The sequence below is a fragment of the Varanus komodoensis genome, unplaced genomic scaffold (assembly GCF_004798865.1).
Source record: "Varanus komodoensis strain SLA01 unplaced genomic scaffold, ASM479886v1 scaffold32, whole genome shotgun sequence".
Classification (NCBI taxonomy): Eukaryota; Metazoa; Chordata; class Lepidosauria; order Squamata; family Varanidae; genus Varanus; species Varanus komodoensis.
In genome coordinates, this window is record NW_025335798.1 from 25127772 (window position 1) to 25141489 (window position 13718).

Below are 13718 nucleotides of genomic sequence, written 5' to 3' on the forward strand. Positions count from 1 at the left end.
TAATTTCTATACTGCCCAGTAGCTAACTCTTCCTGTGGTGATGGAAGAGCTGCCTACTCCATTAATGTACTGCTGTGGCTGAAGGAGTGTGATAAAAATTAGGAAGTTCTAGGCTTCACTCTTGTTTCTCCTGCTGAATCATTTGGGCAAACCATTATTCTCTTACTTGCAGACACCCACCTGCAATATGATACTAAAGCTGGCCCACCATATAGGGCTACAACACCAACTTTCAGGGTTTTGTATGTGAATAAACTTTCATTAAAATACCAAATATATTGCACAAACTTCTGAAACGCATCGCAAGTCCATAACCCTCCTACTTCGACCTTTTTGAAGGACAGGCCAGTGTTAAACAGCTCCCTTGCTTGTGAGTGGGTAGGAGAGAATTGAGAACACTCTTTCTTGCCTTGTCGAAATGTATAGCTATTGAGTGTGTCTGGTTATTGTTGCTTTCTTCCACTTCAAGGAGATGGCAGTATCATTTTATATGTCAAGTACTAAAAGAAAGCAGTGTTGTCCCCACAGGAAAAACCTTAGATTTTGTGCTATTTACAGAACTCTTACAGAACTCTTACTTTGTAACACATTGCAGGCAACCATCTTAAATCAGCTTTTTATGTATAAGTACTGTTGACTCAGTCCTTAGCAAATCTATTTAGGGTTGGAATATTAATGTACAAGTCTGGACAGGGAAACTTTTTGCTTTAGGTGGGCAGATGACTCTCCAAGCCTTCTGCAGGCTGAATAATGTTAGGGCATGGGGCATGCTTCCCAACTTCATCTGGCCAGCAACTAGAGCTTCTCCAGCCCCCACGTTGGTCACTGACCCAGCTGGGGAGAACTAAGAGGCATGGTGGGTGAGGTATTTGGTATGACACTCACCTTCCCAGTGAGTGAATGGTATGGTTTGAAACCTCTGGCATTGGTCAATGCAGTATTATCAGAAGTAATAGTAAGGATTCCTCTCTCTAGCACTCTTCAAAGGTAGGATGTGGGCAAGGGGCCTTGTCTGAGACCCTGAAGTCAAGTTAGGTCAGCCCGGTAGGCTGCATTTGGGCCATGGGCTGGAGGTTGTCTGTTTCTGATCTATGCTAAGGTTTGTGCAGGTTAATGTTTAGGTTTACAGAGGTTGTGATAGTGCATTAAACCATTTTTAAAAGGTTGGCAGCTATGTTTTTTCTTAAGTGCAGGGCACCTGCTGCAATTTGGGATCCTGTGGAGGGGCATAGGAGAGCTTGAACCCTTTGGGCCCCTGTTGCCATCTTAATCTGGGTAGATGGCGCTGCACCTGCAATTTATATTGCCCCCCAAGTTATCCATTTACTCTAATGAATCATTTTTTGAAAGTATAAATTGCAGGAGTATAACAACCAATCCAGGGAACAAGCGGTTAAAATTCCCTGGCTTCCTATACTTGAGTCCCCTATGGTCCAGATTGGGGGTCTGCTTGCTTCAGTTATAAAAGATGTTGCTGCTGGGTGCATCTTGAATGAAAAGTGTAGTTTGGACTGCAGATATGTTAAATACATACCATTTGGAATTAACAGATCCAGGAGACTCTGCCTATAGGTGGCCTGAAGCTCTTCAGCAAGTGTCATACAGCACCTCTTGGCCTATTTACATTTCCTGTTGGGGAAGCACCCTTTTACAGGGCACTGATCTTAGGTGACCCAGATGTCTGCAGATAACACCCAACTTTCCTTATGCCTTTCTTGTGCTCAAGGGGAGGAAAGGTTTGCAAAAGAGGAGATCTCCATCTTAACCCTGCATGGCTAGTCTCCCATTACTTTCACCATAAAGAGCAGATTTATCTCAGCCTGTTTCTAAATTAAAAGCACAATGAACCAGAAGTAACAATCGTAACACTAAGTTGTTCTGCATATTTTTAGACAGTAGCAGGAGGAAGGACATTCAGATGTCTGCATTGGTTCTCCTATCTGTAGAAGCTGCAAGTAAATTTTTGTGGCTCTGAGAAATGCACGCACAGCAGCATATACTGGTTGACTAAAACCCCATTTTTATGTCTGGGTTAATGCCAGAAAGAGGCTAAACTAGACCAGAAGGTATGAGTTGCGCTTGGTTTTTCATTAGGTATAACAAAGACATGTTTTCAATCTTTGCTTTCTAAGAGATCTTATGCAGTGCAAAAAGACTGAAGCTGCTCATGCAACCGCTGAGTTCCATCCATGTGAGGACTGAAGCTCTGGCACTGACAAAGTTAGAGGTGTGGTGGTATTTACTGATGAGGCTTGGGCCTCAACTCCCAGTCCACTTTGAGCAGGTATATGAATTTTGTTTACCAGTAATATTATGCAATAGTTACAGCAGGTTTCTGGAGAGACATGGATTTCTATTATTTGACCTAGATTAAACAAGAGTATTTCTTAAACAGATTATTAAAAGCATTTGTACTTCACAGTATTTAGGATTGATCTAATAATTATGTTTTCTTCATATCTCAGTGTTCTGAATGAAAGAACTTTTGTCAGTCGTAAACCTTGAGCTCAGTGAAGGCATTTATTTCACTTTAAAATAACCAGAACATGACTAAGTCCTGGGATCTAAACTACATAGAACTATGAAGGGAAAATACCCAAACATCCAGTAGCTTATGTTAAATATTAGTATTTTGCCTAAATCATTTTCTAAATAACCGCACTACTCAAGTTTAGCTTCAAGTCTATTTGCTGTGATCAAGGATTCCCAAACAAAGCAAGACGTCTATGTGCCTAATGCTGTACTATGTCTGTGATGAATCAGTTTGCATCTGAAAGCAGTACCCAGCGTTTGGGGTCTGCTTTGGCATGCATTAACCCATTTACTAGTTATTCACTTTATGCAACACTCCTTGCATAGAAATGCTGAGTCAGACTATTGAGACCAAATCTGCCAAGTTAAACCGGTTTTGTGCTTCATGTTGTGCTTCTGTGTTTTTTATTTTAGGTTTGTGTGCCATTAATTCAGAGCACTTTAAGTTTAGATGCCTCTCTATTACAAGGAAATTCATCTCGGTTATCCATTAATCAGAGTTTAGCATCAGCAGGTTCTGCACAGAAATCAGGTATGGGGCAAGCCTCTTTCCAACTAATTCCAGTTAAGCAAGTGTGAAAGAAAAGGTGACAGTTTTCAGTTTTCTACTACCACTTGGAGTACTGTGCAGATAAGATACAATGGCTCCATGTATACTGCCCCAACTCCCTTTTTGAAGGCTGAGACTGAAATGTTACAGGAGTAATATTTAAGCAGTGTATCTGTATATTCAGATAGTGTTTTTATACAAATCATGTGGTTCTGTGAAGCACTATGAGCAAAACATAAAAAAAAACCCCAGACAGTCCTTGCCCCAAGGAGTTTTTAATCTAAAATAGCTACTTTATCCTCAAAAAACGGATTTTTTTTAATGTTGAGCACATTACAAATTGGGATTCTGTGGCTACATTAGTGAGCATTCTTGTGCAAAACTAAGCACCACTGAAACTGGTATAACTCTCTACATATGTTCAGGCAAGGAGTGTAGAACTTGGAGTGCCTTCTTGAAATGTGAGTGTTCTGAAGTGTTTTCAGATAGATTTGCCTCCACCTCCTTTGCTTAGATATAATTTTGTGTGCTCCTTCATATGCATAAAACAGTATTTCTAGTAGAAATGATGTGCTCATGAAAAACATTGCAATTTTCTGTTTTAGGTGTCTTCCCTTTTGGAACATCTCCCAGTCCAAGGGTGAAACTGAATTCTAGCACAAGTGGAGTTGTGCCCATTCCATCCATTCGACTTCTAGGAATTGAAATGCTCCTTCACTTCTTCATGGGGCCGGAGGTTTTAACTTTTGCCAAGGAAAACAGTGTTGTATTTAGTCTAGGTATGTTAAATATTTTTGAAAAGCTTACAATAGCATCTTGTACTGCCTGATTTTTTTAAAGCAGTGGACTTAGTCTATCTTTTGACAGTTATTAAAACATGTGCTCTCTTCCCACCTAGAACCTCTTCAATACCCAGTAATTGCCAGCCCTTCCTTCTTCTGTAAACATGCCAATACATTCATAAATGCAGTTCAGGATGGTTTCATTGCAATTGGAAAAGATGCTTCTGGTAAGACTTAAAAGTTTTGCTGCATTTTATACACCTTGCAAAATAGATTCATCTAACAGTACATTAGACTTGTCATCTAGCTTTTCCATTGGTTACTGATAAGATATTTAATGTCTGCTTGCTTCTTGGCTATTTTTGCTGATTTGTCCTTCATCCAACTCTTGTCTTGCAGATGTTATTCTAAGTGCCATATGGAAGGAAGTAATTGGCTTTGTAAGAGCTGCAATTGAATCAGGTAGCCAGTGTTTTTTTCTGTTTTATGCATAATTTAAACTAGGGAATCATATGAAAGCAAAAATCCGATAATTCCTCAGTGTAAACGCCTAAAGATTTTTGCTGTAACTATCAGGCAAGGCAGCAGTACCAATCTTCAAAGAAACTAATTCAGTCTGAATACCGAATTATGAAGAGCCTGTATCAGTACTGAGTGTATTCCGGTATGCTTAGGGCTGAATGACATTGGTGTAACAGTTACATAAATGCAGTGAATAACAAGGTGCTGTCTGTGAACTGTTTGTACAATACAGCTCTTACAGCCGTTTGTATAGTGTGCAGACTCACTACAGTAGCCATGAGTGATTTTACTAAGAACAAAACTCTTGCATCAGAGAATCTAAGGTTTTCAATTTTATTCTAAGTAATGATGTTAATTTTAAAAAGCTTCATTTTGCTTCATTTACTTGTAGGCAGCAAAAGAGAGCGGCAGAATTCAGAGTTACTAACTGCACTGCTGCAAGCCTTAAAAAACATCGTTATGTCAAATGAGCTGCCTGTATTAAAGTCACTGGTAAGTGTTAATATAGTCTCTCTGTTAAAAGTGCTGTGTCTGTGCGATTTGAATCCTAAATGGTACAGGTTTCCACTTGGCTGGCCATTTGCTCAGAAGTTGGTCCGTAACTTACTCAGGAAATGGGTTTCATTCACTGAAATTCTAGCACTGATATCCCAACAACAAAACCATGCAGACTCTGGGTTGTTCATCCCTCAGCTACCATAGTACTGGCACCTGAACCAACCCAGGAATGTGGTGTTCCTGGTATGTTCTGTAATTGGGAAACAACATGGAACCAATAGACAGTCTCAAGGAAATGTGCTTGCTGACACTTTCCTGCATGACCTCAGCAATCCATGGATAGGCATTACATGTGAACAAGGTCACTCTAGGCTGTACATACTTCTTAATAGTTTGCACAAATCAGGTGTGCAAATCTAATTGAGCTCCACTGTGAGGGCTTCTCTTTTTTGCCCACACTGCAGAACACAGATTCTGGCAAGCCTTTTCTCCCTGCTAACTTTAAAACAAGATCAATAGCGCTTTTGTGTAGAAATCAGATAACCCTTTTTGCCTTCTATTTTAGTTTTATAATGAATTCTTGTCTTTTCCATTAGTCCCTTATAGAAATCACAATTAAAGAATTGCCTCCAAAAGTATTAGGATCACCAGCCTATCAGATTGCTGACATGGATCTTCTGAATGTAAGTAAGATTGTGTGTGCTATCCCTAAATACATTAAAAGAGGAATCAGTATTGAACTTTCGTACATTCATAACCTCTGTTTCCCAAAACATTAGCTTCCAGGCAGAATCTAAATTTCTATCTTTAAACCTGCTTTCGGTAAACAAAGATTTGTATATCTCAGCCTTCCCTAAGCTTGTCCCTTTCAGACACATTTGGAATGCAACATCCACAATTCCCAGTCAATGGCCCTGCCCAGTGGGAATTCTGGGAGTTGTGATCCAAATGTCTTGGAAGGCCACCAGGTCGGGGAAGGCTGGTGTACCTGATGAGATCCCAGGTAGATTAATGTGGTGTTATGTATGGCCAGCTGATACATAGGACAGCAAGGAGGGAAGCAGAAACTCACTATCTCGTGCTTGCTGGTCTTCTGTTGCCTGCTCTGTCAGGGCAGTCCTGTCCCTTAGACAACGCTCTTGTGAGAAGGATTCCAGGAGCAATGTGGAGGTGGATAAAGGGGGAACCAGGAGCCTACTTCTGCTGTGCACTGCTTTTGCTTTATCTAGATGCCGGTGGTGGAACTAGGAAAATTTAGCACTTGTTCTTACGGGAAGAACCCTTTAGATTACTGTGTGTGTCACTTCAGCTGTGACAAACGTTCTCTTCTTCCCTCAGCCTCACTTTTCATACTAGCCAACTCATTCTACATTATTCATATTTTTCAGAATTAACTGTTTACCACTCCTGATTTAAAAGGCAAGAAAGACCATCTCTGATCAAATGTAGTTTCACATTTTAAATTCATAGCACAGGATGAGCACAGAAATTAAATGGAATTTGCATTTGATGCCCTGACATTAGACACATTTTTCTGGAAATAAGCCCCATTTTTTTTGTAAAAAGGGACAAAATCGTTTTAAAGTAAAAATAATAAAATGAGCATCTGTTGACCATGTGTGTGCCAGCCCTTGCTCTATTTGAAACAGATCCGAAGGGATGGTGCAGTGATCAGCATCAGCCTTGGTGGGCCCCGGCATGCCACAGCAGTCCAGTTTTTGATGCCAGGCCTGCTTGCCATGGCTCCATCTCCTGATCTGTGGGTGATTGTGTGGGGGTCTCTGGGCTGCACAGTCCTGGACATGCTCCACAAGGTCTAGCAGCAGCTCCATTGTTTGCGATAATCTTGTCTGACTTGGGATGTATCTGTTTTATCAGTGTGAGCCAGGTTGATTGCTCAAGATAAAAATCTTCTACCCCACCATGGCTTTGTGCTTAAAGGAGAAAGATCTCAAGCACAGGGTTCTAAGACTTTGCTTGAACATTGTTTCGAGGTCACCCTAAATAGCAACAGAAACATGAGGCATTGTGGTGCTTAGGCCCTTTCAGTCCCTGGAGATAGTTTGTGTCAGCAAGCACCTTTCGATAGCAGGTGAGACACGGTGCTGATTTGCTGGGAAGAGCATGTTCCAGTTATTTGGGTTGTGTATAAAAAGCTTCTGGAGAAAATGGGTTCTTTCTCCCCCACCCCTACTAATACGGAAATGGAAATTACAGATTCCAGGAGAAAATACGTCATAAAATAGTACTGAAGGTGGTTTAAAAACAACTGACAGTACCGCCACCCCATGTGTTACTTGGAGTTGGCGAATATCTTGGCAAATGGTGGATCTTAGCCAGGCACTGAAAAGGTCGATCAATTCTTTTTTCAGTCATTGACCAGCCAATAAATAAAGCACAAAATTACAATTAGGTAAAAATAAAAAAATGCAGTACTAGTAAAATTACAATAATTAAGATAAAGAGAATAAAACCGAAAAGATTTTAAAGTTGTCTTCAAGTAGGTCTGCCACAGACTAAGAAAGAGACCTTGTTTTCTGCATTCTTCCAAGAACACCAGAAATCTTAACAGTAGCATTTCATGTCATGCTACTGTTAAGTAGCTGAAGCTTACAGCAAGTATTTATAGCTTGGAACTTAAGGAAGCATAGTTGTGGACTCCTAAAAGTGGAGGCAGGTTTATGGGGTAGCTAGAACAATTTCATAAATATTTAAAGCTCTATTTTTGTTATGTCACATAGCAGGCTTGCTGAAAAATGCTGTGGTTCTCTTTCTTGCCAGGGAACACCAGCATTGTTTTTAATTCAGCTTTCCTTTCGTAAAGAACTCTTGGAATGCTGTGTTCAAGATGAAAGGTAGGTTAAATATATCTTTGCAATATCCTGTTCTGAGTTGAATTATGGTTAAGAGGGTTTATTCTGTGCAAAATGATAATTTTCTCTTAATGTAAAAGTGCATTGTCCCATAACATATATTGCACTGAATGTAATCTTCTACTCTACTGCCCCAGTTCTAAAAGTCCAAATTAAGACTACTTAATTGGTTCTGTAAGTTACCAGCACCCATAGTAGAAGAGGGATCATACAGACCATTTTGGCCAGGTGGATTATGATTGTACTGTATTATTGACTTCTTGTGTGGAGCAGATCCAGAGAGATTGCTGGGTCCAGAGCTCTGGAGTCTCAGTCTGACTCTTTCAGCATGGACATCCTGCCATACTCACACCAGCTGGTATCAGCATTTTGAAGTTGAGGCATAAAATGAATGCTGGCTTCACAGCAGGAACCACTTTTAGGGTAAACTAACAAATGATGCAGATTACCTAGGTTGAGTTCAGTGTGACTTAGACCTGCCACCACCTAGAATAAAGCCAACCTTGTCTTCTCTGCCCTTGAGGGCTCTTCTTTGTAGCCCACTGTGCCTTAGAGGAACTGCAGCTTGGTTGTAGGTTGCACCTGGTAAGTTGCATGCAAAATGGGGTTTGCCACAGTGTAATGTGACCCAAAGCATAAAGTGCTTCTTGTGAGCATCCCCAGTTTAATTCCCAAAGTACAAACTCTGGATTTGGGTAAAAACCAGGTAAAAGATTTATTAAGGATTCAGAAAAAGTACAGAATGGGAGGAAAATTGGTCAGATTCTGGGCACACACTAGTAAACCGTTAAGAGGCAAAGAAAGCAGTTCAAATTACCAGATTAATAGCAAAGAACAAACTAGTCAAGTCTAGCTAGCACAACCCTGCACTAAGCTCCCTACCTGGTGGCTTGGGAGAAATGTCCTTTGGTAAATTATCTTGGTGTCTGTATCAGGGCTTTGGCCTTGGGTTGGGAGGAAAAAAACCACAACTGGGTTCATATGTCAGAGAAACCTTAGGCAAACTCCTGGGATTGGCTGAAGCACTCCTGTTTCCTGGGAGACTTGTTCCTGGTACCTGTGCTGAAGGAGAATACACCCCCTTCCTTTCTCAGTGGGATGATGTATCTCCTGTGGTCCCTTCCCCCATGCCTGGCCAGAGGTTTCGGAGGAATCTCTTATTTGTGTGTCTGTGGACTGTCCAGCAATGGCTCATCTCCAGCTCTGAGAGATTGTAACAGATTCCTATTGTTCAAGCACCTGGGCTCCTTATCTACTGATAAGATTGGCTGAGTGGTGGTGCTTGGCCTTCAGATGACCTCAGGTGGGTCATCTGCATTGCAATGCCAGAGTCAGGTGACTTTATGCTCTGGTTGAGTGGGCTATTCCAGGCCAGGTGTTCTCCTTTTTATCTGCCTTGCTATTTAACACACACACAACTACTGGGAGGGTCTGGATGGCATTCCAAAGTTTCATGTCACCAGTATGGCATGGACACCTTGCTCAAGTTCTAAAACGATGTTTGCTGTTGGTAATGGATGAACAAATTGGGACTTAGTCTGCCTGTGTTGCACTTTGGAGATATCAAGTAGCTTTTAAATGTAACGGTTGATCTGATGGTATTTTATTTTAGCCACCTTGAACATGAAGGTGGAAAGGCAGGTTGATGATGAGGATGGTTAAATTACTCTTGTAATTTACAAGGCAGCGTATAATAACTCTGTTTTAACCTTGCAGCAACAATTGTCTGAAGTAGGTCCCCAGTCCAGCACTCTAACCACTGTACTACACTGGTTCTCCAGTGTTTGTGTGAGTGAATGTGTGTAATTTAATCCAGTAATACAAATATAATTCAGTTGCTGAATAGATTTAGCTTTGACCTTCTGTTAATGACAGGTTTTTTCTCTTTTTTGACCATTAGGTTTTTCTTGAACTATGAATCTCTTGTCAGATCTGTTTTGTCGGGCCCTACATCTCCTTTGGCTTTCAGTGAGTCTGTGTTCACAGTTGTTAATCATAGCGCACAATACTTGGAAAACAAAGAACATCTCTGGAGAATATGGAGTATTGTAGTTAACCCATTAACTGACTGGATTAACCAGGTACTGTGAATTTATCAACCTGAAACCTTACTGTATAGAATTATAAGGCACTTACTTGATAAACTCTTCACTTGGTGGCTACATGTCAGTACAGACTGAAATATCAGTAAGTGCCTTTATGATGCTGGATTTTGAATAATTTTCATTTTTCTTGATTCATTTTTTCACAAGGGGACCAACAGTTTATAAGATGCTTGAGGAGTCTTCGATTGTTCACAATTTGCAGAAAAGTCTAGCTGTGATGCTAATAAACATTGTTGTCAACAGAAGTTCTTGGATTTGCCTATCCAATATAATTAGCCACTGCAATTCAGGATGGCAAATGACTTTTCAAACTGTAGAGAGTTTCTGAAATGCAGTGTGACTTTGGCATTAGGGTCAAGTGCTTGAACAAAACAGTCAAAGTTCCTATTGAGCATGCACAGTTTTGAAGCATTCCTGACACAGCTTGCACTACTTAACCATATGCAATTTAATTCATGGGTACTTTGTATGCCAGCCTCAAAATTAACTATACTTAAGTGTACATATATTTGCATATCTTATATGGAATTCTCAGGTGCTACTAGTGTCTTGGAAACAAACAATATCTACATTTGCGTACTTAAAACATATGTAGTCCCTTGGTCATTGCATGTTTTGTTTTACCATATGTTCAGTGTTTGCTTGAGAAGTAAAAACACTGCTGAATTTGTTTTTTTAAAGTTGGTATCACCTAACTCAATTAAAAATATATAAATTGTGCAAGTTTCTGATTGTAGAAAACAATATACGATTTTTTAAAAGATTGCATTCCAGGTATCCACAAACACATCTTGACTATTTTTTCCTTAGACAAATGAAGTAAATCAAGGTGATGCTTTGGAACATAACTTCAGTCCGATTTACAGTGCATTGTTGCTCCCTGTGAACCATATATTCCCATCTTCTGAATTTCCACGGGTAGGAAACTAATTTTATTTAAGTGCATATAGTAGCAAATACCATTTGGAAAAGCACTGTGGTGACATGGACTTTTTTCTTCTTTTGCTTCAGCCCACAATGAAAACATTACTGCGTTCCTGGTCAGAACTCTATAGAGCATTTGCCCGTTGTGCATTGCTGGTAGCAACAGCGGAAGATAATTTATGCTGTGAAGAACTCTGTGCCAAAATACTACCTGAGTTAGAAGATGAAACTCATATGGTAAGAATACACTATTTAAAATGTGACCTGATTCTGTATGCAACTTATCACCTGCCTTGCCCTTTCTTCGCTAACTTGAAAAATCTACGTTGCTTCTTTTCCAGAATCAGTCCATGTTGGAAGGTCTCTCACAGATTGCATCAGTTATGGTTGATTGCATCAATTTTGCACCCTATGGTAATAAATTGCAGCCAGCAAATACATGTAAGAATAAACACTAACTGTGTCCTGTCACAAACTTTCCAGTACGGAGTCCTCCAGTTCAGCATATTTCATTCCTTTCCCTCTCTTGCCATGTCTGACATTCTGGTCCCACCCCCTGCCCCCAGTCAGGTAGAATTCAGTGTCCAATGAGCATAATCAGCCCTGTTGGAACTGTTTCTGAAGGGAAAAAATCCTCTTTGTTTTTAATTATAATTTCGGTAGACTTTGGGATTTTCCAAGCCTTCTAATAACAGGATATAAATGCAATAAATAACTTCCTCCTTGTATGTGGATGGTGCTGTTTTGGCTTCATAAGGACCAGTTGAGAGCTTGCTTTTAGCATATACAAACAGGCACCTCAACACGATGTTGTGTTGCATCCCTGGTTGCCAGAGCCTTTGGCTAAGATGCTTAGGAATCCTTGCTCTAACGTGGGTCTTGATTGTATGAAAATCTAGTTTAGTTTCTGAACATTTAATGTATATGGTTATATAATGCTCTCAGCTCAACCTCTAATGTGGAACACTGGTTAAAAATGCAGTGCTGTAAGCTACCATCTTAACTTCAGCCTAACCTACAGCTGGACCTACATGCACCTCTCATTTCTGTCCCTGGGGACATCTAAAAATAACTTCTTGGGCAACAATCTATCCAGAGAATGAAATTATTGTCTTACCCATTTTTATGCTGCTGCTTTCCTCCTCGTTCACTTATTACTAGACGTTCCATCCCCCTTCCCAGCGTCCAGCATTTATTTATTATGCTTTCATTTTGCCTTTTCACCCCACTCAAGGCAGTTGACATAATCCTCCTCTCAGTATTATCCTTGCAACAACAACCCTGGGAGGTTGGTTGGGCTGAGAGTCTGTGACTGGCCCGAGGTCACCCAATTAGCTCCATGGCTGAATGAAACTAGAACCTATATCACCTGAGTTCCACTCCTTCACTCTTAGCAACTATAACTAGCTCTCATTCCTGATCACTGAGTATGCTCAGTTATCCCTGGACTGCTTTGTGGGGTTCCTTTCTAAAGATCTGTAATTCTGAAGATTTGTGGTTCTCCCACAAACCTCAGAATTCCTGAGTCTGCTGCCAAAATTTTCCTTTTCGGTGGTGCTGTTTTGGCTGCATAAACAGTTTCTCCTAAAGACTGGCAATAAAATTTTAAGCAATAATGATTCCAAATTTTAGGAATTTTTATTTTATTTTAGGTTTTTATTGTGAGAAAAAATGGTTGCTGCATCTGTTCAGTCACTCCTAGCTCTTGGCAGTTGAGTGACCACGGTAGTCCACTGTACATAGTCATTAGCAAGGTTAGAAAAGTTATTGTAAATCATCAAGTTGCTTTTGTAGCTTGCCTTAAGTACTGAAGCTTCTACAGAAATCAACTGCAGTGGACTGCTTTAAAATATCCAGGTTAAGTTCTTCAACTAGATTGGCATTTGCTGATGGTACTAGGTATTATAAGCAAAGTGCTTGTTACAAGTGAAGTTACTGTGGAAAGGATGGACTTAATCTTGCAAGGAGTGCTACTCTTGCATATTTTTGTGAAGGGCCAGTCCACTACTACTGCTATTGTTACACTTATATCCCTCCTTCCTTTTGTAAGATTACAAGATTCTGTTCCTTTCCGTTGTATCCTCACAGGAATAACCCTGTAAAGTAGATTAGACTAAGAGGCATTGCCTGGCCCAAAGTCACCCAGTGAACTTAACAGTCAAGTGGAGACTAGAACCCAGTTCTCCAACCACTATACCACCCTGGCACCATTACTTAGTGAATGAGTACATATGTTCTTTTTGAAATATTAAGTTCCTTTCTTCCATAGTAGACATTTTCCAATGGTAAGATATCAGAATCTACAACTGAAGGGCAAGTGCTTGCCATAACTTTTAATTTCAACATAGAGTCAATGCAGTCTTGCTTAAAACAGCACTATTGACTTAAACTGTTTTTCAGCCCCACAGATACCTACAGACTGGTCCAAAAAGAAGAAAGATCCTCTTGGCAAACTGTCATCTTTAATCAAACTTTTGATGATAATGGTAAACTCTCTTCAGACGCTTGCATCCAAAGAATCTGGCTCTGAAAAACTGGCTGCTGTTGGTACATCTGTTGTTGGTGTTCTTCAGAATATCATTGGCCACATCTCTTTGCCTTCCGTCATTCGATCTCTGTTTGGAACAATTACGAAACCAGTAGCAGCATTTTATGAAAAAATAAAGTAAGTATGTGGAGGTGGCAGAGTAGTTTCTGTCTTTGCTCCTGTTGGTAACTTGTTGCATGTAGGTGTTTGAAGAAGTTCAGGAGTTCATATTTAACTGGAAGATTGACAGCAACTAAGTAGCATTTTGATGCAGAAATTCTAGGTCTGCTGTTTGTTCAAAGTTTTTATAGACTATTCTGTAGCAAATGCTCTCAGTTTAATCACATTTGTTGTTGGCTAGATGTACTGATTTAAGAAGTCAACGTGAGCAACTGTCTTTTAAAA

The 13718-nt window shown here is 40.1% G+C and overlaps 1 protein-coding gene across 7 annotated transcripts in view; it reads left to right on the forward strand.

The window, feature by feature from the left end:
* RIF1 (replication timing regulatory factor 1) overlaps positions 1-13718 on the forward strand; it is a 38993-nt gene that overhangs the window by 9459 nt on the left and 15816 nt on the right. For 4 of the 7 annotated variants that reach the window (XM_044438274.1, XM_044438277.1, XM_044438276.1 and 1 more), the window contains exons 9-21: positions 2133-2284; positions 2947-3064; positions 3688-3861; positions 3981-4091; positions 4264-4329; positions 4778-4878; positions 5481-5567; positions 7666-7739; positions 9658-9838; positions 10673-10780; positions 10874-11023; positions 11128-11227; positions 13187-13451. In XM_044438274.1, coding sequence (XP_044294209.1) covers positions 2133-2284; positions 2947-3064; positions 3688-3861; positions 3981-4091; positions 4264-4329; positions 4778-4878; positions 5481-5567; positions 7666-7739; positions 9658-9838; positions 10673-10780; positions 10874-11023; positions 11128-11227; positions 13187-13451 — 1687 coding nt within the window. The remainder of the gene's footprint in view (positions 1-2132; positions 2285-2946; positions 3065-3687; positions 3862-3980; positions 4092-4263; positions 4330-4777; positions 4879-5480; positions 5568-7665; positions 7740-9657; positions 9839-10672; positions 10781-10873; positions 11024-11127; positions 11228-13186; positions 13452-13718) is intronic. The other 3 variants (XM_044438275.1, XM_044438280.1, XM_044438279.1) reach the window with 1 other exon arrangement.